Source organism: Spermophilus citellus (assembly GCF_964194105.1).
Source record: "Spermophilus citellus genome assembly, chromosome: 15".
Taxonomy (NCBI): domain Eukaryota; kingdom Metazoa; phylum Chordata; class Mammalia; order Rodentia; family Sciuridae; genus Spermophilus; species Spermophilus citellus.
Genome location: NC_138195.1, coordinates 90,870,278 through 90,898,067, shown reverse-complemented (window position 1 = coordinate 90,898,067; position 27,790 = coordinate 90,870,278). Strand labels below are relative to the sequence as shown.

At 37.9% G+C, this 27,790-nt stretch overlaps 1 protein-coding gene across 2 annotated transcripts; it reads right to left on the bottom strand.

Annotated features, from left to right (window-relative positions):
• ABRAXAS2 (abraxas 2, BRISC complex subunit) lies at window positions 1-27,790 on the bottom strand. Of its 2 annotated transcripts, XM_081266968.1 has the most exons (9): window positions 27,671-27,790; window positions 23,110-23,200; window positions 18,978-19,014; window positions 15,622-15,688; window positions 8,500-8,690; window positions 7,285-7,404; window positions 6,010-6,094; window positions 4,208-4,322; window positions 1-2,196 (listed from the first exon to the last, which is right to left on the bottom strand). In XM_081266968.1, the coding sequence occupies exons 1-9, from the start codon at window positions 27,767-27,769 to the stop codon at window positions 1,727-1,729; spliced, it is 1,275 nt and encodes a 424-aa protein (XP_081123094.1). In that variant the 5' UTR covers window positions 27,770-27,790; the 3' UTR covers window positions 1-1,726. The 2 variants fall into 2 exon arrangements, with proteins under 2 accessions (XP_081123094.1, XP_081123095.1); XM_081266969.1 differs by lacking the exon at window positions 7,285-7,404.

The window sequence follows — 27,790 nt, the reverse complement described above, 5'->3', positions numbered from 1 at the left end:
CATGATTAAATAAGTTTTTATTGTCACATTTAACTGCTTTGTCAGATATACAATGTAGATTTCAGTATGGCATAAAAAATAAAAATATTTTCCTGAATGTCAAAATCTGAACAGAGGAGATGGCAATGGCACTTGAAAATAAAAATGAAATTCATACTGGTGCTGAAGCCGCTAGTAGGTAGCTGATAAAAACAGGAACGCATTTGCAGATAAAGTGATCTGCAACATTCCAAATCAAATGGCAGTGGCATAAGGCCAGCAAGACCAGGACAGCAGTTAAAATACAGACCCCACAGAGTGCACATCCAAAGAATGGCAGTTTCAGCATTTCATTTTAAAGTCCATATTCTATTGTCTAATTTAGTTTGAGAACCGGAGCTCAGTGAGTAAACACCTACCCTATAAAATGAAACTGTGCTCTTCGAATGGAATTTAATTAAGTCTTTCTAACAATTTTCTTATTCTTACAGGTTTTAACTAGTCCAAGGTAAAGGCAGTTTAACTCCCAGTATTAACTTCATGGGCTAAAGTCCTCATAAACAGTGGGTCCTGCCATTTCCAAACCAGGCGCCCAACATAACTCATGAATGTCTTAGTGGTTTCACACATTTTGGGCAAAACTAGAAAACGCAGTAATTAAATAAAAATATAAGTGCATCCCAACAGAGTTTTTCTACACACTCCACAATTATCCCCCAAATGGCAATTTAAAAAAAAGTATGTTATTCAGATTTAAAACGAATCTTTATTTACCAAGATTCCCAGTTAATTAAATGTTTTTCCTCCACAAATAAAACTAACACTAGGATTTGTCAGAAGAGCTAAATGAGTTATATCTCTTACATATGAACTCAGCTAAATCCACTGTGTCTGGAAACTGTTAGTCATAAAACTCAGGTCTGGTACCCAACTCCTTTTTGTTATCCACTGCTGTTATCCACTTCTTCTAAGACTCCAAAACAGAGACCATAATGTGCTAGTGCAACACAGCAGTCACTGTCACCCACCAAAAAAAAAAAAAAAAAAAAAAAAAAGTACTTATTTTATGACATACTTATTTGGATGATTACTTACTGGTAATTAGTATTTCTACTTTTTTTTTTTTAAAGGCAACCATTTTAAGTGACAATACATATCAGGCTAGTAGAAAAAAGTTGAAACAAAGCCTTCTCTTTCAATCTCACAAAGTCATGCAGACAAGAGAAGGTATATGTGATTTGTTCCAATCAGGCTTCTTGGAATTAGCAAAATTTCTTTTCTGGCAAAGATGAATTTGGCTCATCATAGAAAGAAGTTCTTTGAAGGCTGCTGCTGCTAAACTTGTTTCCCTTTGAAAAAGTAAATTTCAAGGCATGATAGTGCAAGAGGTAAGTTTTTGATTTATTAGAACATTTATAGACTAAATTGTGCTTAGTCTCTAATTTCCAATTTAAAGAACAGAAACTATACTGATAAGTTTCGCTTTGCCTAAATTTACCAGTACATCCATGAATCGCACCAGAATTAGGACAATTTGATTATCTTAGTGATTCTGTCATGAAACCTGTGCACTGCATCAAAGGCGAGGACCACCAGCAGAGGCTCCTACAAGTCCTGCATTCGAGGACTCTCCTCTCGTGATCCACACCATCTGGGAAGGCCATTCTCCACCCAGATGAAGTCCTCAACAAACTCTCAATAAGCAATTAAGAAAAACAGTGCTAAGTGGAGAGTTTCTTTTGTTTAGTTAAATCTGGGAGGTCTGAGTGTTCCTGGGATCCTCACTGGGATGTGTCATGGGTCGTGAATCCTTCGAATATGAGTATTCACTATTAGTGGGTTCTGTAGGGTCAATCAAATTTTCGTAATCACTGTCGTCTGATTCCTCACCACTGTCTCCAGTTGCTCTTTGGGAAGGAAGAAGGTCTGCGCCACTTCCAGGGTACTTCAGTCCGGCACTGGTGGAAGCATAATTAGAAGACCCCACGGCTTGAGGTCGAGGCATAAAGACACTCCTTTCCATGTGTGAATGGCTCAGAGTACTCTCTTGATTGTTTGGGTGAAAATCAGAATATGGGGGAGGAGGATCAGAGGGCTCCACATCTGCAAGTGCACTTCTACCTTCAGCTGCAAACCCAGAAGAGGGCATCCGAGGATTGAACGCAGGCTCCATACTCTCAGATGGCATCTGTCTGCTGAACATTGCCTGCTGCAGCCCTGGGTAAAAATAGGAAGAACATTCTAATACTTTCTATTATTTTCATAGCTTTTCATCAAGGCATTACACTGTCAGCCTGAATATTCTGGAAAATAGCAGTGAAGCAGCAAAATAGATTGTTACCACTATTTTTCAACTGCATAATGTTATAACTTATATGATACTTCTCTATACATTAACTCAAGTTATGTCCCAAAACAACCTGAAGGGTCATCCTCTCGTTAGCATCATTGTTTCCACGAAGGCTGACAAATCTGACTGGAGTGGGTCTCTGAGACATAGAACACAGGCTTTCACTCCAGATCCTGTGCTGTTTCGGCCACTCGTTGCTCACTGTGTTTAAAACGTTGGCTCTAAAGGAAGAAACCTAAACCATTTTCACTGCTTTTTCCAGGTCACATAAACATGGGACTTTTTCTTGATAGTCTCATTTCAAATACCATATTTTTATACAGTTACTAGGAACAATGCACTTACACAACTCCTTCATCTTACAAGTTTAAAAGTCCTAAGTTTAGGTGGCTGATTTTCCAGGTCCTGAACCACAGTTTTACCAGTTTTAGGAATGCTCAAAAATGGCCCACATCTATCCATCTACAAGGTCTTTCAAAATTTTTTAGAGGGGGCTGGGGTTGTGGCTCAGTGGTGGAGCACTTGCCTAGCATGTGTGAGGCACAGGGTTCGTTCGATTCTCAGCACTGCATATAAGTTAAGTAAAATAAAGGTCCATTTACAACTAAGAAATATTAAAAAAAAAATTTTTTTTAGAGCCTGGGGGAGTAGCTCAGTGGTAGAATGCTTGCCTAACCGTGTTGGTCCCTGGGTTGATCCCCAGAACCACCAAAATAACCCAAAACAAAACAAAGCAAAAAAATGTACCACATACACATATATAAAAGATATAAGATTATATATTATATATTGGACATTAACCCAAATTCAGTTCAATAGCTGCATAATAATCCAACATCTATATATAATCTTTAAAATTTTTAGTTTTCTAATAACTTGACAAATTTTAGCTGCATATAGCTATAAGGTACTATATATATCTATATATTTATATATCTATATCATATATGTATATATATAATATACCATAATTTATTGAACTATTTTGATATTGATTTATCTCCTCTAAATACCTGCCTGCATTTCTGATTATTTCTAGAAAAAATTAAGAGAAAGAATGTATCAGATATCCTTTTCTGGAAGTACGTATTACATTTTAATTGGTTTACATATTTTTTTACTAAATTAAAAAGTTTAGCCACAGACTTATCTTTTTTACACTTGATACTGTTTTATACTCGATACCATATTTTATAAATTTTACACTTATGCTCTTTTATACTTGATACCATACTTTATAAATTTTATGTATGAACATTAAATCTGGTGGTATCATAGTACCATGCTGCCATGATCAGATTCTTGAGCCTAACTTTCATTCTACCCACTGGTTCCTTAGCTTTAAGGTGTCCACTCATCCACAGTTACCAAAAATGCTGACAATGACCCCATGAATCAAATATTGTGTCACAAAATTTTAGGTACGCTTTTATGTGGCTATAATGAGTTCAGGATGCTATCCCTACCTGCAGGATGCCAAGGTTAACTAAATAGCACCATCACAGTCCCTGTACTAGATCACACTGGTGCACATTTGTTCACACATGACCATCCTTTGTCTTTTTCTTCCAGTTTCTGAGACTTCAGCCAGATGCTGTGAAAAAGAGCAATTCCCTCCAGAAAATCTGATGAGAAGGGAATGCCCTCTTCCAATGCACTGATCTGATGTGCAGCCTGCTGAGTGTAGGACTCACATCAATGAATGCATAACCCATATTTAAAACAACACATTTTCCTGACATTGAATGGTAAAATTTTTTTTATAACTTTATTTTATTTATTTATACGTGGTGCTGAGGATTGAATACCTGCAAGGCGAGTGCTCTACTGCTGAGCCATAACCCCAGCCCCTGAATGGTAAAATTAACAAGAACTTACTTCTTTCTTGTTCCTTTTCATTCTTCCTCTGAGTGATTTGTCTTCTTAATTTGTTCACTTCTGCCTGACAAGATTCAACAACTCGCTCACTCTTTTCTACATCTGCACACACTGCCTGAGAAAGTTACAAGAGAAAGGTTAACTTCAAACCCAGCAAGAGGCTGTCCATAAATTCAACCTTGTTACAACCTTAGGAAGAGCCCAGGTCATTAGGAAGCAAACAAGTATGCAGAACAAGACTGTGACAGCCCAAAAGATGAATGTTGTACTTATTTACTAATTTGAAGACCATTCTTGAGAAATATGAGTAACATGGGAAAAATACAATATTTTCCCTTGATTAATCATTTTTATTGAAATGAAAAGAAAATTTTTGGTACCAGTCTAATGTACAAAGGAAGAACAAAAGATAAGACAGGAATGAGATGCTTTAAACTTTTATTTATAACCAATAATCAAGAATCAGATAAGACAGATTTATTTAACAGAAAATAATTATAATGAGGGAAAGCTGGAAAAAGTAAGTTTCCAAGTCAAGGTTTAATATTTGAGGCTGTGTCTATATATTTCACCATTAATAATCAGAATATTGGGAGCTATCAGTGTTTGCAGAGCTGGCCTTCCTCCATTAACAAGGAAATGGGTAACAGCTTTTTGAAGTCCTCTGGCCAGTGCTGATAGTCTGAAAAGGGCATGGTCATGGATTCAGGACAAAAGCTGTTTTCCACTGCACATTCCTTCCATAGCAGAAATACCAGAGACTTCTAGAAAGTAGGCCTGCCATGAGTGAGCATGCACAGTGTTCCCTCAGTGCAAGGGGTAGTGAGCAGAGAGGCTGAAAGCGGCTCCACACTCTCTGCCCAGGCTGCTCTCACTGTGCTCTCCACTCCTTCAGATGCTGCCTCTGTCCCTCTCTATTCCTTGGAGGCTTCTTCTTAAAACTGCGCTTTCTCTAGGCCTAGGAGAGCTTTTTCAACTTTCCACTTCCCTTCTGGTCCTCAAGGCAAGTCCAAAGGTTCTTTCGTGATTAGGATTTTAAAGCAAACTACTCTTAAGAACACATTAGGGACGATGGAAAGAATGTGGGAAAGTACCACTAGCACCTAGCTCAGTATCTAGCTCATTTGGGATAATTCCACAAATATTTGTGGCATGAAGAAGTAGGAATGACAGGCTCCACTGTGATCCTCCTACCAGATAGAGAACCAAGGAAGGAGAGCTGTGTTGAATTACAGGTAGCTTCTGATGTTGTCTCTACTTAGAGCTTAAGTGATGGAGAAGGCTGTGTTCTTAGCAACCTTCTTTAAACTTGGAATATATTTTCCTAGGAAAAAAACACTATTATAGCCAGCTGTGCTGGTGCTCACCTGTAATCAAAGTGACTTGGGAGTCTGAAGCAGGAGATCACATGTTTAAGGCCAGTCTGGGAAACTTAGCAAGACCCTGACTCAAAATAAAGATGGAAAGGGCTGGAGATATAGCTCAGACATAGAGCACCCCTGGGTTCAACCCCGGTATCAAAACCAACCAACCAACTCAGGATTACAAATGGGGTCACAAAGATTTAAAACAGAAGTATTGATAATGTACATGAGTGTCTCCAGGTCAGGCACATGAGTGATGCAGGTCGTGGAAAGTGGTGGGAGGAACCACTCTACAGATCGGATATTATTTTAGGAAAGCACATTCTCATTTATGAACCATAATTCATTTGTCAATTAGAACATAATGAAAAATTAATATACAATTAAAAAGCATTTGAGCAGTAAAAATAAGATGAAACTTGTAAATCCATCAGTTACCTGTACTTTCTCCTGAAGTGCATTATAAACCTGATAAATGGCCCTGATGTCTTTCATCACTCCATCCTTGTCAAAAAAGTCAGTACTAGAAAAGAGAAGAGATATGCCACAAAGTAACTAAAACTGCCATGAATCTGAAAGGCATTTCTACCATAATTTTTTAAAAATAATTTTTCTTTTCTTTTCTTTTTTAATGTGGTGCTGGATATTGAACCCAGCTAGGCAAGTGCTCTACCACTGAGCCACAACCCCAGCCCCTAGCATAATTTATTAATTAAAATGCTGTGACAATGCCCATACCACTAGAACTACAGAAGAAAAATAAAAAGAACACAATAGCAAAACTAAATATAATAAAAGCTATACATTTTTCAGTGAAAACATTTAGGTTTTATTTTTAAAAATGTTTGTATACATATACACACATGCACACATTCAAAAAAATATATTTTAATTGTGCGTTATAATTATATATGGTAGTGTGATGTGTTGTTACATAGTCATACATGTATGTATTTCTCCTTTCCCTCCCCACCTTCCCATGGTTAGCATTTAGAACCTGAGAAATACACATACCCTATCCAAACTTTTGTATCAATAATTAAAAAAAAAAAATTGTCACAGATGATTTTTTTAAAAATACAGTAAAGGTTGGGGTTGTGGCTCAGTGGCAGAACGCTTGCCTCACACATGTGAGGCACTGGGTTCGATCCTCAGCACCACATAAAAATAAATAAACAAGATAAAGATATTTAAAAAATAAATAAATAAAAATACAGTAAACTTTTTTTTTTGAACGTGGTATTACTTGTGAATTTATTATTATTCAATATTTCTGACATTGTTGAAAGACATAAATTTGTTTGATCTATGTTAGTGGCATAGTTTGCTCACAAGAGGAGGATATAAGCAAAATTTATAAAGAAATTTGGGACTATCCACTATGTTGATATGTGTGTGTGTGTGTCTGTCTGTCTGTCTGTCTGTCTGTCTGTCTATGTGTGGTGCTGGGGATGAACCCAGGGCCTTGTGCATGTGAGGCAAGCACTCTACCAACTGAGTTATATCCCCAGCCCAGTAAACTATCTTTTCAATAAGAATAAACTTTTGATAAATGGTGGTGGTGGCCTAGAGAATTACTTTTCTGCATTCTTCAATTTCAGTCATAACAAACTTGGTTTTATAGTTCTCTACACTTTTAAAAAAATTATTAATAAAAGAATTATTGTTGATAAAACAACAGGAAAAAAACTCTCATTTTATCTTTCAACTTACCCATGTTCTTTAATAACTTTGGCATAACTCTGAGAAGTATTTGGCACTGAAGACACTTTGTACTCTTGTTGGCTAGTATTGCCTAGATTGGGAATAGCAAGTGATATTCTTTGATTATACCTATGGGGAAAATTGAGGAAAAAAAAAAAAAAAGAAAGTGTTAAAAGTACACTCTTATTTTTTGAGACAGCTCTTGCTGTGTTGCCCAGGCTAATCTCAAATTCATAGGCTCAAAAGATCCTCCTGACTGAGTTTCCCAAGTGCTAAGAATACAAGTATAAGCCACCTTGCCTAGATTTAAAAGAGCCATTTCAAGAATGGGCTTTCGGAGCAGAGGACATAGCTCAGTGGTAGAGTGCTTGCCTAGCATGTACAAGGCCCTGGGTTCTATCCCTAGCATCATATAAACAAAATAAATATAACAAGATTGGGGCTTGGCAATAGGATTCTTAGTCTCTGACATTGGTAAACTAATGGAAGGTGTCAGGGGCACCTACTTCTATGGACAACTCAAGGAGGCATGAATTAGCAATTTTTCTCTTCCCTTAATGTAGAAACTCAACTACAAACTCCTTGAGGGCAGAGGTCATATCTTATATACCTTCTGCATCCCCATATCAACTGAAAAGTGCTAAAGAGATACCTATGAAATAATTAGGGAAATCTTGTAAATAGTTATTTCACAATGAATGATTATTTTCACTGATCTCAATTTAACTTACTCTACTATATGGGACTTTCCAGAGAGAGAGCTTTCTGCAATTTACAGGCAAACATGATCATATAATTATATGTTTTTCTCACTTTAACAAGTTCACAATGCAAAACCCTCATTAACCAGTAGGTGGATCAATTTTACAATTTTGTCTTTGAAGTCTATGTTCTAAAATTACTTGAAGCAATAAAACTGCATTTTAACATAATGGATTATGGAGAAGCAAATGATGATTTATTTTTACTTCTGTAAGAATTTATGCATGATAAACATGTCTTGCTAATGTTTATTGATCCCAAACCACTTTAACTTACAGGAATAACTGACACGGAAAACAAACTTCTTTAACTACAAGGAGAACTAGTTAACAAGAATAATAAAAACTTTTCTTTAAAAATGCTGTAATATGCACTATAATGCACATTTTCAAAGTCATCAATCTCAATTACTGTGTCAACATCTTTCTCTTTATGTAAAGCTGGTGGGAAAATGTTCTTTACCTGCGATTTGGTCTGAAGAGAACATATTCTAAAGCATGAGTGGAATTGTTGGCAGTGGAGATGAAGCTAAAGAGAAGGAAGACGAGGTCAGGCACACCAAGGATGCGGGTAAGCTGTTTATGGATAACCTGTTCTCTGTATGACATCTGCTGCTGTGTGTTTCGCCGGAATCTGTACCACCCAATAACTTTCTGAAAAAAAAAAAAAAAAAAAAAGAATGTATTAAACGTTACATGAAATCTTACAGATTTAATTATATATTCCATATATAATTTGTGGCTTGTACACAAATGTTCAAACATTTATGTGTGATGGTCCCAAACTCAAAACAACCCAATTGTCCATCGACAAGTGAAAAGATAAACAAATTGTGGTATATTCACAATATTAATAACAATATTGGATATACTACAATTTGTGGAATATCGTAATAATAAAAAGGAACAAACTACTGGCACCTACAACATGGATGAATCCCAAATTAATTACCCTGAGTGAAAAAAGCTAGGTCCAAAGTAAGTATATGAATCAATTTTAAAAAATTATTTTATTAATTTATTTTGGCATTAGGGATTGAATCTAGGGGTATTTTACCAATGAGCTACACCCTCAATCCTTTTTATTTCAAAACAGAGTTTCACTAAATTGCTGAGGCTGACCTGGAACTTGTAATCCTTCTGCCTCAGCCTCCCAAAGAGCTGAGATTACTGGTATGCACCACTATACCCAGCAAAAAAGTCTATTTATATAAAATTCCAGAAAATGAAAACTAATTCACAGTGACATAAAGTAGTTTGGTGGCTGACAAGGTTGGAGGTGGCCAGAGGTAAGAAAGAAAAATTAGAAAAGAGCATGAGAAAACTTGTAAAGGTGATGGGTATTTCACTATTAAATTAAGGTGATAGCTTCATGGGTGTGTACACATATCAGACTGACCAAACATATACTCTACAGATGTGATGTTTACTGTATGCCAATTATACCCCAAAACCTATTTTAAAAGTTTACCTTTATCAGCTTTAACTATAACATAACTAAACTAGCTACATGAATTAAACTCTCAAAAGAATATGTCTCAGGATGTGACCTTCTGAATACCCAGAAGACAGACTCTAGAAACATCTGAGAGCATGTCAACATGTAGATTCCTGGGCCCACCCAAATCTGTAGAATCAGCCTCTTAGGATACAGCCAGGATTCTGAATTTCAGAGAAGTTCCTTGAGTTTTTCTTTTGCATACTGACATTCGAAAATCTCTGTTGTAGAAACAACTGAATCCTTTATTAGAACAACCATCTTCATAAAGCTTTGTGCTTTGAAATAAACTGACTAAACATTATGTTTTAAGAAGCAAGGATGCATGTAATCCCAGCAGCTTGGGAGTCTGAGGCAGGAGGATCAAGGGTTCAAAGCCAGTCTTAATAAAAATGAGGTGCTATGCAACTCAGTGAGACCCTGTCTCTAAATAGAATACAAAATAGGGTTGGGGATGTGGCTCAATGGTCCAGCGCCCCTGAGTTCAATTCCTGGTACTCCTCACCCACACAAACACAAAAGTAAGGTAGAGGCTGGGCATGGTGGCGCACACCTATAATCCCAGAGGCTTGGGAGGCTGACACAGCGAGACCCTATCTCTAAATAAAATATAAAAAAGGGCTGGGAATCTGGCTCAATGGGTAAGCACTCTGGGTTCAATCCCTGGTTAAAAAAAAAAAAAAAAAAGAAGTAGTAGTAAGGTAGTTTAAAACCATTAGTGTCATATTAAATTAATAGTAAATTTAAATCATATTCTGGCACCATGTTCATATAAAGAAAGTAAACTAATTATTGCTGAATTCCTGTGCCAAATCTTCCTTTCTTTCCAGGTAAACTCTAAGAATTGTTTTCTCCAAAGTCATACAACTGAGTGACCGTCAAAGTGTGGAACTTGGCTGCCTGTCTCCTGTTGTGCAAAACTAAGATTCAAATTCTGAGTTAGTTAACATGATGAAAAAGGTAAAAGTAGTTTTCTTGGCTAGAGCTATCAATGTACGAGAATATGGTACACTTCATTCCAACACTCAATCCTCTATATTAACTGTTGGAACTAACTCCTCTGCAGGACTGGGGCACGACTCATATTGCCTCTGTCCCCCTGCAAAGACTAGCGGCATTCAGCACACTGGCTATTTTCACAAAATACTCACTGATAAACAGAACCTTGCAAGTGACTATAGGATAAGTAATAGTGCTTTTCAGTGATGCTGATTCTCACTGTTTTTATTTGTTTGTATTTTCTAAGAAGCAGGAACTTTATGTCAGTTATTGACTGATAGTAACCAAAATGATCTGACATTTGCCAAAAGTTTTAAACTGATTAATTCTCCTGACATTCTGATCAATGAAGAATGAGCTGCCAAATTAATTTATACTATTGGTATTTACAATTCTACCTCTTAGAGCTAACAGACAAACTAGTTGCAAGATTACTGAGAAACTAGGTCATTGTGTTAAAAAGCACCTCTTAGATGATGGTGAAGAATCACAGCTCTCTCTCCCTACATTTCATCTCGGCTGATGCTTCATAGTTGCTTTTCCACACAGACTTTCTTCTTTCTTTTTGACATTCACTTACATTTTCTGGAGCCAAAGCAACTACCTCAATGAAAGGCACATTTACTGGCTTTAGCTTGTGCCATGTTGGTCATTAAGGATATTAGGATGGCTGTTATGCTTCTTGTTATTGATTTCAGAGTTGATGCTTTGGGAAGACAGAAGTCCTCCTTCTCCCTTGCTGTTTGGCCTTCGCCTAAACCTGAAAGCCCATGGAAACTTCACAAACACAGTATGGACTCTGACAAAATATCGAATCAGCCCCTGACTATACTGTCCCTACTGGGATATCTTAATGTCAACAATATTCGCTTCTATCTCAACCCCAACATTTTAAATGCACCTTAGGAGGTAGTATACCATCCTTTTGAGGTAAAAGTATAACTCAGTGCCTTTTCTGGGGGAAAAATAATCCAAATTAGAATCAACTATAAAGGTTTTTCTGTCATCTAAATATTATACATCATTACTGCTTTTGAGCTAGAAATTTGAATTTTTGAAAAAAAAAATCCTTCTAGAAGTGGGGGATATAGTTCAGTTGGTAGAGTGCTTGCACAAGGCCCTGGGTTCAATCCCCTGCCAACAAAACAAAACAAAACAAAACAAACAAAAAAAACCCCCACTCCTTGAAGAGTTCTACAAGTAGCACAGGAAATACAATGAAATAAAACACAGTTCCTGCTCTCAACAAATTTCATGAAAAACAGAACATAATTTCCAAGTAATGTAAGGAATGCAACAAACATATATTTTGCAAAGAAAACAAACATTTATTTTAGCACAAAGTTCCATAAAATAAAATAAAAATAAAGCAGATCAACTTTCAACTTTAACTCTTGGTTCCAGGAAAAGCAGTCAATTACAATAACCAACGAATGGTCTACTGTGTCTCAAACAAGCAAATCCTATTTTATTCATTTATTTTGTAAACTTCGGGGGGGGGGGGAGGTTACCAGGGATTGAATTCAGGGGCACTCAATCACTGAGCCACATCCCCAGCCCCATTTTTGTATTTTATTAGAGACGGGTCTCACTGAGTTACTTAGTGTCTGGCTATTGCTGAGGCTGGCTTTTTTTTTTTTTTTTTTTTTTTTTTTTAATTTTTTTGTAGTTGTACTTGGACAGCATGCCAAGTACAACTGTTTTTTTTTTTTTTTTTTTTTTTTTAAATGTGGTGCTATGGATTGAACCCAGTGCCTCACACATGCAAGTGCTCTGCAACTGGCTATGAACTCATCCTGTCTCAGCCTCCCCAAGCTGCTGGGATTACAGGAGTGTGCCACTGCACCCGGCCTTATTTTGTAAATTTTAAGACAGGATCTTGCCATATTGCTCAGGCTGGCCTTGAACTTCCGAATGTTTTGCCTCAGCTTCCTGAATTGATGGAATTACAGATGTGTGCCACTCCCCCTGCTTTAGCAAATCCTATTTCAAAAATCCCTAAATTAATTTGAAGTGTGTCACTTCCTCTACTGAAAAGATTAAACACAGAAAATAAAAAACAAAAAAGAAAAGATTAAACAGAGGAGTCCTTTTCTTTTTTCCAATTTATTTTCAATTATAAAATATAAGATCATTAAAAAAACCAAAGTCTCTCTTCATTAGAGGCATCTCTACCCTTTCCCCACTCTTCCTTTTCTAAGTTTGGATGACTTTCTCCCAGATCTTTTTCTCTGTGTTTGAACTCTCACCTTAGACTTTTGTTTATATATAAAATGGGCTCAAACTGTATTATAGCTTTTTCCTGGAGCTGGGATGTAAAGCACATGCTTAGCATGCACAAGGCCCTGGGTTTAATCTGCAGCTCCAAAACAAACAAACAAACAAAAAAATCACCCCCAAAATAAACAAATCACATTTTTTCACTTGACATAACTTAGAGATCATTCTGTGTCATTAAATGAAAACCTCCCTCATAGCTGGGTGTGATGGTGAATACTTGCAATACCCATAACTCACAAGGCTGAGGCAAGATTATAAACTCAAGACCATCCTAAGCAATTTAGGGAGACTCTGTCTCAAAATAAAGTGAAAAAAGATGGGGATATACCTTAACTGTAGAGTGCTTGCGTAGCATGAACAGATCTTGGGTTTGATCTCCAGTACCACAAAACAAAAACAAAAAGACCCTCCCTTATTCTTTTTAATGGCTGCTTTGAATCCCATAATAAGGAGGTACCAACATAACTGACTTAATCATTCCAAACTGGTATATGTTCAGGTTGCTTTTAAAATCCTCACTATTTGGGGCTGGGATTTGTGGCGAAGCCCTGGGTTCAATCCTCAGCACCACATAAAAATAATAAGTAAAACAAAAGTATTGTGTCCAACTACAACAACAACAAAAAAATAAAATTATAAAAAAAAACCCCTCACTATTCACCATTGAAGCAACAAACATCCTGTACCCCAGACCAAGAGAAGAGACTGTCTGGTTTACACCTTGGCTCCACCGTTAACAACAAAATCACTTAACCCTGTTTGTCTCAAGTGTAAAATTCGCTTTACAGAGCTGCTGCAAGGATGAAGTGTGTCAATACATGAAGAGTGCATAGAATATGACCCAGAACAGAGTTAAACTGTTTAAAAATGACAGCTCTTTCCATCTTTGTGCTCAGGTACACTAATTTTTTGCGGGGTGGGGTGGGGGCAGATTCCTAGAGTTGGGACTGTATAGTTAAAACTGTTATCATAAAATCATCCTCCCATCATGTCAACTTACATTTACCAGCTGCTGCTTCCCCATGTCCCTCACCTTTTCAGTACTGGCCATTATCAATCCTTTTACTCTCCTGCCAATCTTATGGGCAAAAAATGGCATCTCACCTGGTTCAATCTCTGTTTGCTGACTGAAGTGGAACATCTTTTCACTGACTTCTTGGCTGTCTGTACATTTTTTTCTTTTGTGAATTTCCTATCAATTTCTTTAGTCCTTTTTATCACTTAAAATTTTTAAAACTACTTAAAGCTCCAATAAGAATTTCTATGGAAAAAATTTTAATTTTAGAAAGCATAATAAAGGCTCACAATCTACCATATAAAAATGAAAGAGGAAGTAAAGTGACATCTGAGAGATGAGGGATGAACTGCTGGGAGATTCCAGAATGTATGCCCCTGGGCATACCATTGAAAATGAGAGAGGCCCGAGGCTACTCTAATACCCTTTGCTAGGTGGGCAGGCAGCGTGGTTGGACCACCAGGACTGTGTACCTCCTGCCATTTTTCCTGTCCTCAGACCTATATCTTTCCAAGTTTCCTATTCTTTCTTTTATTTTTCCCTGCTTTTCTTTCTTCCTTTACATGGTATAGAATGTACCCAGCAGTGGCACTAGGCTGCTGATGTGATCTAACTGCACTTACTCCTGAAACCCTTCAACAAAAGCATATTGTTGGCTGGTGCACCTCAGTGCTTACCTGGCCTATGCAAGGTCCTGGATTCAACCCCCAGTGCCTCTCTCCAGCCCCATAAAAAAGGCATTTTAGCTCTCTGTTTGACAAGCTAAGGATTTTCACTGGTACTTTTTTTCCCCTCTAATTGTTTAATAACCAATCTATTTTTTTCTGAAATATCTCAAAGCAAAAAACTCATCAGACAATACTGCAGCAGTAAAATCTGGTTCATTTTCCGTTTTATTCAGACTTGCTTACCATATACAACCAGAACAGCACATGTGTATGTTGATGGAAATAATAAATACATGACTTTTGGAAAAACATCTGTGTTCAAATTTAAACATATCCAAAGATGTTTGATTGCAATTTACATTTTTTAAAAATAGTTTTTCTGATTACAAGACTGTATTAAGTATTTGCCAAATTATTTTTTAAATTATACAATAGAAAGAATGAATCACCAGAGTCAATTGAACTACTTTTTGTTATTTTTCTTTTGGTACTGGGGAATTGAACCCAGGGGAGCCTAACCACTGAGCCACATCCCCAGCCCTTTTAAAAATAATTTTAGAGACAGGGTTTTATTATGTTACTTAGGGCCTCACTAAGTTTCTGAGGCTGGCTTTGAACTCCAGATCCTTCTGCCTAAGCATCCAGAGCCGCTGGGATTACAGGGATGTGCCACCACACATGGCTAGATCAACTGAACTATTCTTTTTTTTTTTTAATTTTTTTTTCTGTTGCACATGGACACAATGCCTTTATTTTGTTTATTTATTTTTATGTGGTGCTTAGGTTTGAACCCAGTGCCTCACACATGCTAGGCAACTGCTCTACCACTGAGCCATAACCCCAGCCCAACTGAACTATTCTTAACTTTCCAGATTATAGTTCACTTTTTTCTTCTGGTTTTTACCTAATGGAATCATACTATAAACACTGAATTTTCTTCTACCAATATACTGTAACCATTGTTTTACATCCATAATTGCAAATTACCTTTAGAATCTGCTTAAGGTGACAGAACTCTCATATCAGTGTTGACTCTTCACTGTTGCATTTTATGTTTGTTTTTAAGTTTAGGTGTTAAAATAAAGAACTATTCCCATATCAGACTGGGCAACAAATAGAACATACCTTTCTCCGATCTTTAAGAATCCTGTCCAAACTCTCTTCATTAACTTTGCTTGCGTAGTCATAAAAACTATTTTTTTAAAAGAGGAAAAATAATTATTAAAATTCCATAATACCATGACATGAACATGCTTAGCTACAGATGTCTATGGGACACCTAACTCTAATAAATATATAATTCCTTGCCTTCAAAGGTATACAAAGAGTGATAATCTGTCTAAATACTTCTCTAATACATAGTATTTTTTATATCAAAGACTACTCAAGAGTTTGCTACATTCAAAAGATATCACTTCCACATGTGGGAGGTGCCGATAGCAAGTCAGTCTAAAACATGAGGCTTCAAATGGCTGTGGCATCTTTTCTTCTTTTCTAAGTATCAATTATTTTTGGAAAAAAAAGATAATACTTCATTTGCTGAGACATGAAGATGGGAATCGAACACTGGCTGAATGCTTCACGTCACAAAGCCACGTGTTTTCTCATGTCATTTCTCATCATTCCTGCTTCAGTGCCGGGAGATATGAGTTCAGCTCAATAATTCAACAAACTTTATTCCCATTTTTGTAGATAAAAGAGAGTGAAGTTGACTGATTTGCTCCAATCACAGAGCTAGGAGATGGAAGGGCTGGAATTTGAAGCCAGACCTGGGTAGTGTCAATGTGCTCCCTTTCAAAATGACCAATGTGGGCCTGGGGTTGTAGGTCAGTGGTAGAGCACTTGCCTAGCACGGAAGAGGCACTGGGTTCCATCCTTAGTACCGCATAAAAATAAATAAATAAATAAAATAAAGGTACTATGTCTACGTATAACTAAAAAAAAAAAAAAAAAGACCAACATGACCAGTTTCCTGTGGTGAGCAACCCAGATGTACTGATGTGCCGGCCTTTTCTATTTCTGCTCATGGGTCTCTGCACACCATCGTCCTCCTCCCAAGCCCTAAAGACAGGAAGAAGTTCAAGGTATGGGAAAAACACTGACTCAGGAATCAGAAAACAGCAGCTCCAGCCCCAGTTTTATATCTCATTGTAGGATCTGGGACAAGTTACAGCCTATCTGGTCTCTAACTCTTTTTTTTTTTAACAAGACAAAGAGTTTGAAAGAGACTGATGATTTCTATGGTTTCTTTCAGCTTTAAGAATGATGAATCTTGGGGCTGGGGATGTGGCTCAAGTGGTAGTGCGCTCGCCTGGCATGCGTGAGGCCTGGGTTCAAACCTCAGCACCACATACAAAAAACAAAGATGTTGTGTCCGCCGAAAACTAAAAAAAAATAAATATATTAAAAAAATAAAAAAGAATGATGAATCTTGGGGCTGGGGATGTGGCTCAAGCAGTAGCGCGCTGGTCTGGCATGCGTGTGGCCCGGGTTCGATCCCCAGCACCACATACAAAACAAAGATGTTGTGTCCGCCTATAACTAAAAAATAAATATTAAAATTCTCTCTCTCTCTCACTCTCTCTTTAAAAAAAAAAAAAAGAATGATGAATCTTGAGGCTGGGATTGTGGCTCAGTGGCAGAACGCTTGCCTTGTATGTATGAGGTACTGGGTTTCATTCTCAGCACCACATAAAAAAATAAATAAAGAATGATGAATCTCTGAATTAAACTCAGTCAAATCCTTGTTCTGGTTTTACTTTGCTTAGAGTGTTTTAAAGAATTTCTCAGAAAGGTGAGGCAGAAACTGCACAGAGTGGCATACATCTGTTATCCCAATGACTTGGGAGGCAGAAGGATTGCAAGTTCGAGGCCAGCCTCAGCAACTTAGTGAGACTCTCTTTTCAAAATAAGAAATAAAAAGGGCTGGACATGTAGCTTAGTGGAAAGCACCCGAGTATAATTCCTGGTACCAAAAAAAGCTCTGACAGGCCCAGATCAGATACTTCCACAGGCCAGACAGAGGCAACATATGGGCTGGGCCTGAATGATTTCATTTGCTTTTTTTTTTTTTTTTTTCAGTGAACCCATGGTTGTTCATCTAGCTCCCTACACTTCTTTTACAATATGGGTGAATCTAAAAGAGGTGAGGTTCTTGGCTACTTTGAGGTTTTCTTTGTAGGTAGTCACCTTGCATGCTGATAATACTCTGAAACAATCAATGGTAGGGGTATATATGTGTGGGGTGAACATGATACAAGTCCCCTGGGGTGCTTGGATGTAAGGGATGCAGGGTGTGGTCAGGGTGAAATCTGCAGGGAACACATATAGCAATCACCATAAAGAAGGGCCCTAGGGATAGAAAACGGAGGTGCTCACTGCATTCCATATGAGCAAATGGAAGAAGCACTGGCCTGGCTTCTGGGAAGGGGGAATCAGGCCTCAGGAAATTTAGAGAAACCCAAAGCTGAGATCATACCAGCCATCAGGTGGAAGGGTTTGGGCTGAGAAAGAAGACAGAGGCCTGGGTAGTGGTGTCGGAGAAATCCAATGTATGGAAAATACTGAACTTCCTCTTTCTCATCCTTTTCCTCCATATAGCTCACTGCTGTTTGCTTTCTGTTTTTTTTTTTTTTTTTAATATTTATTTATTTATTTAGTTATTGGCAGACACAACATCTTTGTTGGTATGTGGTGCTGAGGATCGAACCCGGGCCGCACTCATGCCAGACCAGCGCGCTACTGCTTGAGCCACATCCCCAGCCCTGCTTTCTGTTTTGATTGTTTCTCTTCCCATTTTTTTTTTTTTCTATTTTTGTCCTTTAGTTGGTTACAATATGGAACTGGCAATATATTAACTTAAATGAACAGAAAAGGAAAGTTTTATGTTTCCTTTCCCTTTTTTTAAAATTGTAGACAGACACAATACCTTTATTTATTTTTATATGGTGCTGAGGATCAAACTCAGTGCCTCACACGTGCTAGGCAAGTGCTCTGCCACTGAGCCATAATCCCAGCCCTCCTTGCTCTCTTTTTTTTGAGATGGGTCTTGCTATGTTGCCCAGGTTTGTTCTAAACCCCTAGGCTGAAGCAATTTTCCTATCTCAGCTTCAAAGTAGCCAGGACTCCAGTGCATGCCATTGTGTCAAGTTCCTTTCCTTAGATTTTTAAGTTGACCGATGAACATTTTTAATTTCTCTCAGCTCATTCACTTGTTTTTAATCAATCCTTTTAATGAGAGCTAAACTCTTCTTAAAGAAGGATGTGGCCACTAGGTGGGTACCACTTGTAATTCCAGCAACTCTGTAGGCTGAGGCAAGATCACAAGTTCAAGGCCAATCTGAGCAACTTAGTGAGACACTGTGTCAAAAATAAAAAGGGTTGGGGATATGATTTAGTGGTTAAGCACCCCTGGGTTCAATCCCTGGTACCCAAAATACTAAAATTGAAATTAAAAAAAAAAAAAGGAGGACATGGCTTACCTAAAAAGTTTTGAACAAGGCTGATGGTTATGGATTTCTGTAATCAGAAAGAGGAATACATTTCAGTTGATCATGTAAGACACAGGCAGCTATCAAATAGCTCAGGATTTTTTAAACTAAAAAATCTCAGACAATAAAAAGACAGTCTTCCTCTCACAAACAGGTGCTGTGTATATACTAGGGAAGGCAGTGTGGCTTCTGAGCAGTTGTACCCAGAGACACATTCTCAAACAAAGTAGACTGGAGAACGAAAGTTCTGTTTTCCTTTGTCCGCATATGATGAGCACACATCTGAAAGCTCTTATTCAGGAACTCACAGCTATTGTGTGCCTTATTCAATCTTACCTATTTAAACAAAGAATCATATAAAAAAGTAATCACTGACTGGAAGCATTTAATCAAATTAGATAAAAGCTTTGAGGACAGCTTAGGGAGAGAAGGGCCTTAATCATTCTACCATTAATAATCAACTAACAACTCATGACAACTTGGGCCAGGTGTTTTGAAAGGGAAGGAATTCTGGAAGTCTATTAACCCTTTCAAAGTGGTCATTGCTGAGAGTGATGGTCATTTATAAGGCAGATACTAACAACTTCTAAAAAGCTGCTATGAGTCAGCAGAGTGAACATTTCTCCAAGCTCCTCAGGGGGCTTAGGAGCTGGGTTTCCTAAGATTGTGAGACTCACTGACCATTCAATTCTATCATATGCTCTTAGACGATTAATCACCTGCTGTTTAAGAAGCCACAGCCTCACTTTAGGGAGCAACTTTACCTGACTACAAATGAAACTACAGCCTTTAAGGCCTTAAAAACAAGTAGTTTCTGTACTTGAGTTAATGCTGCCAAAACTCATGCATAAATGCAAAACTTCCACAGGAAAGAAGGTAATTAATTTGTCTACCTATGGTGTTGATATAGTGATGCAAATAAGAAAACCTTATCTAGAAGTATTTCCCTGTTCCATCACTAACAATGATCCAGCACACCACTGTAGTTTATTTCAGAGATACCGTTAGAGATGCAGAACATTTGTAGCAAAAATCTTACTTAGAGTTCATGGAAAAGAAAAACCTATCTTCTGCTTTAAAGGAAAGAGATTTTGTTTAATAAAATCCCTGGAGTAAGTTCTGAACTCTGAATGCACACTCCTGTCAAGCCGCCCCAGCAGTTTCCTTCATAATTTACAACTCAGATTAGAAACACACGCTCCAGGGCTAGGGACAGCTCAGTGGTAGAGTGCTTGCCTAGCTCTAGATAGATACCATGTGGTATTTGCTGCAGGAAATTAAAGCTTTCTTAAGATTTTGTGTAACACTAAGCACTTCATGGGGAAAAAACAGGGTGTTGATCTCAAACTCCACAAAGCTATAGAATGAAACAAAGTTAGGGGACATGTTAAGTGACAGGTGGACCTTGGAAAGCAGGCAAAGGCTGGGCAGCTTTACTTGGGACTTCCAGTTTTCCATACCTCAACAGCAAATCCACACAGGAGATGACTCTTCCTGTACCATGAAGATCCTGTTAAAACTTCTCACTAGGTGCTACATTATTCTTGTTTTTCTTCCTGGTTGCTGAGTTGAACACTTCCTCATCTTCCCCCTTCTATTACTGTCAATGAGTTTTGCTAATAGCTATCCTCACTACCTGAGGACATTTTTCTGTTCCTGCCTCCTCCCTACCATTCCTATGGTAAACAGCTCTGATTGAAATGAATTAGTACAACTTCTTAAATGAGTGTGTATTCAAAATGAGATGCAGTCATTCTATGTTCAAAATGTGATATTCTATATAAAATCCTCCCTATTGCAAAGGGTAAGGTAAAAGGTGCCTGTAATTGGATTTAGACATTTTCAATAAGCAACAAATCTGACCAATTTATTTTACTTAAAACACCTTATCCTGGAAGGCCAGCTATACTAGAAAATATCCTGATCCTAGTAGGGAATACTACCATGACACTCAACCTCATGTTTGAACTTTCAAACAGGTTTTCTAGCATCCTTGGTTTACGTTTTCAAATATTTATTTATTTTTAGAAGAAAAACGTCAAAATAGTAACAATACATTTAATATATTAGCAAACAATCTGTCCATGAGATCTAGAATTGTTTTAATCAACATACTGAATATAGCTAATAATTAAATATTATACAGCAAAAAATGGTTGTCTTGGCACTTTATTAACTGAAACTCTCTACTGATGGGTATTTCTCTCTATGATACCAGGGAAGTTGGTCAAGAACCAGAAAGTTGGGCTGGGGTTGTGGCTCAGTGGTACACTGCTTGCCTAGCACGTGTGAAGCACTGGGTTTGATCCTCAGCATCACATAAAAATAAATAAAGTGAAAGTTAAAAAAAAAAAAAAGAAGAACCAGAAAGTTTACAAAGTATCAGAATATTTTTTTTTTTGAAATTTTTAACATTTATATTTTTTTAAGTTTTTGGCGGACACAATATCTTTGTTTGTATGTGGTGCTGAGGATCCACCCGGGCCACATACATGCCAGGCGAGCATGATACCGCTTGAGCCACATCCCCAGCCCCAAAGTATCAGAATATTATCCTACATAGAATTTTAATTATTATTTGAATGGAAAATTTATAATTACCATTTGTTTCTTTAAAAATAAATAGCTAGAGGGGCTAGGGCTGAGGCTCAGTAGTAGCACACTTGCTTGGCATGTGTGGGGCACTGGGTTTGATTCTCAGTACCACGTATAAATAGGTAAAATGAAGGTCTATCAACAACTAAAAAAATTATTATAAATAAATAAATAAATAGACTATTCATCAGGAATGTGATTTTGCTGTTAGTTAACTATATCTGGCAATTTAACTTTCATTTTCCAGATTAATTTTGAAAACCCATATGGAAATAATAAATCACTACGTAGATGGTCTATAAAACAAAATTCTGTTTTAGAATTTTAAAGAATTAAGCAAAACAAAAACAAAATCCCTCAATGAAAGATTGACTATACTCTGTATATATAACAAGAATTTTCTTAGCAGGGCAGTGTTGTGGTGAGTGGCATTTTACAATTGTGACTACAGTTCAGGCACTTGGTTTTCCCCATTTCTAACCCCAGCTCAATCCTCACTCTGCCTCACAATCCATGCACTAGAAGGCTATCAGAACAGGTCTAAAACTGATGATTTGGTCCCAATGTGATGTAGCCCACCAGTAGTATGTCAAACCACAAATCACTCATCTTCAAACATCCTGTGTTTCAGTCACACAGAAACAGGTCAGATGTCATGTGTGTTTTATTCTTCCTTGCTGGGCTCCCCTAAAGATACAGCCCACTAGCCCTAACTTCACCTCCTTCAAGATGTCCTTAATGATTTCCCCACTAGCAGTTTTTCTCTCAACTTCAGACACTTATGGGGTTTTCTGTCTTACAGAGTTTATCCTGCACTATCAGGTACTTCTGTGTACTCTCCACAGTTCTGGAAGGCAGGGCTGAATCTGGGTATTCCTTTCTGTGCCTAGCACAAGCCTCACACATGGAAGTTCTTTATTAAGTGTCTGCTGAAAATGAAGGTACCCCTTGCTTTGCTCTGTGTATAAGGATGTGCTGCTTAATGATCTGCTCGAAGTATATTTGAAAGGACCTCAATTTCTATCTACCAAAAGGAAACTGATTTGAGGAGAGTGGGTACATTTGTTAACACTCCCTCTTCTTCCCCAGCAACCTTCCCCAAAAGGGACTATTGAGTGTGTCCCTCAGAAGACTGTGCAAATGGAGCAAACATCTCTTGTAAACAAGTGTGAAAGTCAGATCCTCTTAGGAAGGACCATCATAACACATCCATTCGTTATAATATGAGGTGACACTGGCAATGGGGAGAGCCTAAAGGACAAACTTGAGGTTCACTGTGATTTTGAAGAGACTATCAAGGGGTCACATAATGATTCAGTAAAAGATCAGATGGTGAGTAAAGATAGTTCTACAGGAAACCTACACTTAAGTTATACACTGTAAGCTTACAGTAACATAAAATATGCCACTAGGGCTAATATTTTTATTTTTTTATGTATTCTTTTAATATTTGTGATTAAAATCAGTTAAGAGCCAAAGAACAAAATAATAGTAGGATATTTCTAAGGTCAGTGATAAATTTACTTACCGATTACTTGCAGAAATTCTGTGTTGCTGATTTGTGAGTCACTGATGCTAAAGGTTTCCTCTTGTCTTACCTCTCCCAGCAGAAATCCTTCCTAAAAGAGACAAAAGAAAACAGTCACAGGCTAAATACTAATTTTTTTTACTAAAATTAGGAATTTAGGATGTATAATTTTATAATAATTTCATCAATAATTCAAATAAGCTTGCCAAGGATTCATAACAAGATAAAATCTAATTTTAATCCCTGAAATCTTCTGTTATTTTTTTTTGGCGGGGGGGGATTTATCACCTAAATCCTACTACTAAGTCTCACAAACAATGTCAGAAAAGCTTAGGAAGCGGAACTATCTAAAGGTTGTTTTCTTGAAACATCATACAATTTACTTCATTGCTTTAAAACCCTTGCTAATGATTAAAAGACAAATAAGTTAATACAAGCTGAGCCCAGTAGCGCATGCCTATACTCCTAGCTACTCAGGAGACTAAGGCAGGAGGATTGGAAGTTCGAGGTCAGCCTAGACAACTATAGCAAGACCCTATTCAAAGAAAATTTTTAAAAGGTTGGGGGTGTAGCTCAATAGTACAGAACCCCTGGGTTCCATCCCCAGTGGCAGGGGGAACTGAGGGAGGTTGGGGGAGAGTTCATATAATGGAAATTAAGTGCACTTAAATAGGCTGGCATAAGAAATTAGAATTTCAGTAAATAAACTCATATAATTCACATGAAAGAGTTTTTAAAATAAGTGCATAATTTATGTATACATTTGGAGAATGCCCATCACCACAACTGAACTGGATTACTACTGTCCTAGTACTTGTTGCACAAGAACAAGCACAGTTGGAGAAGATACACCTCACATGTCAGAATAACTTCCCATAGAAAGGAAGAACTGATCAGCTGTCCTGGCATCTCTCTCCCCAGATACTGCCATGGCTTCCCCCCTTCCTTCATTCAGGTCTTTACCCAAATGGCATCTCATCAGATATGCTTTGTCCAAACACACAAGGGAAACAGCATCTGTCCCCTTTACCCTACATGCTTTTTCTCACTATCTGAGCTGGGGCTGTAGCTCAGTGGTAGAGTGCTTACTTAGCATGTTCCATCCAGGATGAAAAAAAAAAAAAAGAAAGAAAAGAAATCTTCTGCCATATTAGACATTTATAGAAGTAAATAAATGCCTTTCCCTGTTAAAAATATAAGCTCTATAAGAGCAGGTATTTTGTGCGTGTTTACTGCTAAATCACCACATTACAATGCCTAACAACTAGTAAGTGCTCAACAACTAGTTGAATCAATGTATCCTTGTACTACATTCTCTTCAATTCTAGATTGATCCATGAAATCAATTGCAGAGGCTTCCTAGTTTTTAAAACATTTCCAGCAGGAAGTGCAACTCTGTGGGAATGAGAGGAAAGAGATGTTTTATAGCCTCACTTTTTATTTGATTTGGGGAGGGGGATATTCTAAAATCCCAAATTATCACATATAGAGCATTTCTTTATTTTTTTTAAATAGTTTTTTAGATGTTGATGGATCTTTATTTTATTCATCTATTTAAATGTGGTACTGAGAATCGAACCCAGGGCCTCATACATGCTAGGCAAGTGCTCTACCACTGAGCTACAACTCCAGCCCCAAGAGCATTTCTTAAACTTGAGTGGTAACTAGATTTCTTTAAAAAAAAAAAAAAATCCTCTCAGACCCATGTCCACGACTATCAGTTTGAGAAACACCAACTAAATAAGCTTGCCTTACCCTATGAAAAGTCTTTCAATTTTGAGTTCCCACTACAAAAAGCTTCATCTTGTAACAAGCAAAAAAAAATTTTAACTGAAGTGAAAAAAAAATCAACTTAATCTTCCCATAAAACTTCATACTTTAAGAACACAGCTAGATTCCTAGATTTCTACAGTCCTGGGCTCCCAAATTTAGCAAAAAAGATATAGGACATCCAGTAAAATTTGAATTTCAGATAAATAGCAAATAATGTTTAGAATACAGGTAATCTAAGTATTACATAAAATTTACTTCTTGTTTATCTGAAATTCAAATTTAACTTGCTGTTTTGCCTTTTTGTTTTGTTTTGGTGGTATTGGGGGTTGAATCAAAGGGTGTTTTATCACTGAACCACACTCTCAACTCTTTTCATTTTGAAACAGTCTCACTAAGCTGCGAAGCCTGGCCTCAAATTTGTGATCCTCCTGCCTCAGTCCCCCAGATAGCTGGGATTACATGCATGTGCCACCATGTCTGGTCTTGGAGTCCTGCTTTTTTTTTCTGGCAATGATAATGTTCCTCAGTATAAGAAACAGTTACATAAATTAATAGTGACATCAAAATGTTCTAAAGTCAAGTGTGACTGGTCTGGACTATCTCATTATTATTTTATGGTAGGAATAGACAAACTACAGTGGGAGATAAATCCACCCCAATACCTGTTAATATACTGCAAGATAAATATGGTTTGTAAATTTTTAAATGATTGGAAAAATAAAAATAGGAATGATGTTCATGAACTGTTATATGATGTTAAATGAAATTCTTGCCGGACATGGTGGCACATGCCTATAATCCCAGAGACTCAGGAGGCTGAAGCAGGAGGATAGAGAGTTCAAAGCCTCAGCAAAAAGCGAGGTGCTAAGCAACTCAGTGAGAACCTGTCTCTAAAGAAAATACAAAATAGGGCTGGGGATGTGGCTCAGTGGCTGAATGCCCCAGAGTTCAATCCCTGGTACACCCTCCCTCCCCTTTGTAGACACTGAAATTAGGGTACACCCCTAATTTCAGTGTCTACATAGCTTTATTGCTACACAGTCATCCTCATTTATTTACTCCTATGGCCATTTTCTCCCTGTAACAGCAGAGATGAGTAGTTGCTACAAAAAATATATGGCTCTCAAATCTTTAAAAAATTACTATTTTTTTCACTATTTAGCACTTTATGGTAAAAAATTTGCTAACCCTAGCTCTACAGAGTAATGTATGATTTTAAATTAATTTCTTGCCTGGATAAACAAGTATGCATTTTGAAAGTAAACTCTGTTTTATTTCAACTTTAAAAGCTAAATTACTTTCAAGCATTCCACATACATAATGGTGGCATGGCCATATAAAACACAACTAGTACTGGTGAAAATTTCCATGAAGTCTAGCACCATGCCTGGCACAGAGTAGATATTAAGGTAACAGCTCCTAAATCAAACTAATAATGGTTTAAGCATAATGACCATCTTACCACACTTTATAGAAAAACTCCATTTTCCTTTTTGGTGGTGCTGGGGATTGAACCCAGGGTCTTGTGCATGCTAAGCAAGCACTCTGCCAACTGAGCTACATCCCCAACCCAAAACTCCATTTTTCAACAGATAGCTGCTTATTCTTACAATAAACTTGAATCCATCACTGAACCCATTTTTAATAGTCTATGTGCAGTAGGAGTACTACAAATCACATACATATTGCACTGCATTACATTATTAAATAGTTGGCTACAGTATCAGAGGCCAGTGTACAAAAGGAAAAACCTTATGTTGTGTATATTCCTATTGTTAATCTCTACCAGCATTGAATTGATGAAACAGTACAGTAACTTAATTCCATTCAATTTACAAATGGAACGACTTGTGAAATTAGTTTTTATTAATGGAAGGTAAGACTGCTGACGTCAAGCTAAATCCAGTTCATCCTGAGAGGTATCATTTTGCTTTGTAATGACAACCACAAAAACCCCACACACTTATTTAATGAATTTGAATCATTCATGTTAACATCACTGAAAATAATCCTCAAATTTGGTGGGCAAATTAAACACCTCCTGTAAGAGAAAAATTATCTAGTTTTCACGAAGAATTTCAAATCAAAGGCCCATGACATTAAAGGGCAATTCACAAAATAAACACACTGAAACAGGCTCTGCTCCCGCTGTGGGATACAAAACTTAAGCATTCCGGATCACTCATACCAGGGCCTGTCACTTCCCTATTTCACTGGGACTAGTTCCGCGGTCTTGGAACATTCAACAAGGAACTAAACATGCAACTTCAAGGAAATGCAAACAGACCTGCATTTAACATTTTTTGTTTACATTATCCATTTTCCACAGGGGTGAAGAAAACACACAATCGTGTCTAGCAAGTTTGAACAGTGACGGCCATGGTTTCACTCGCGGTACCTCACGACAACCTGTTAAGACTGGCGGGTGGAGCTCAGTGCCTCTCACCCCAGACTAAAAGCCTGTTCTCTCGACTGCTTCCCGACCCCGGGGCCCCTCTAAGTATGGAAGCCTGACTCAGGGCGGGGCAGGCACTCAGTTTCCACCAGGCGACTCCTGACATGCGGGGGACCGGGTGCGACAGGTTTGCTGGACCCGGGACGCCGAGTGCAGGGGCCCATCAGAGGCAAAGGAGCTAGCCGGGGGCTAGGGCCGCTGGATCACCAGCCCTCGGGCCGGCCCCGGAGCCCGGGGGGTAAGGCGCAAACAGTCCCGGTTTGTCCGCGGGCGCTGGTCCGAGAAGGAGGCCGAAGACCCCCCAGCGGCCGCGGCACGGGGCCCGGCACCTACGTGATCCGCGTTGCTGTTGGCGCTGTGGAAACACACAGCGCTGAAGGTGTAGCCCGAAATGGAAGCCGCCATGATGGAAATCTCCAACTCCCCCATCATGCCCCGCGAGGGCGCACAGCC

Bases quoted from the DNA above. Each gene is read 5' to 3' on its own strand.
- ABRAXAS2 (XM_081266968.1), bottom strand. From the start codon at position 27,769: ATGATGGGGGAGTTGGAGATTTCCATCATGGCGGCTTCCATTTCGGGC. The intron at 23,201-27,670 runs GTAGGTGCCGGG...TGTCTCTTTTAG, and splicing joins CCAACAGCAACGCGGATCAC to GAAGGATTTCTGCTGGGAGA. The intron at 19,015-23,109 runs GTAAGTAAATTT...TTCTGATTACAG, and splicing joins AGAATTTCTGCAAGTAATCG to AAATCCATAACCATCAGCCT.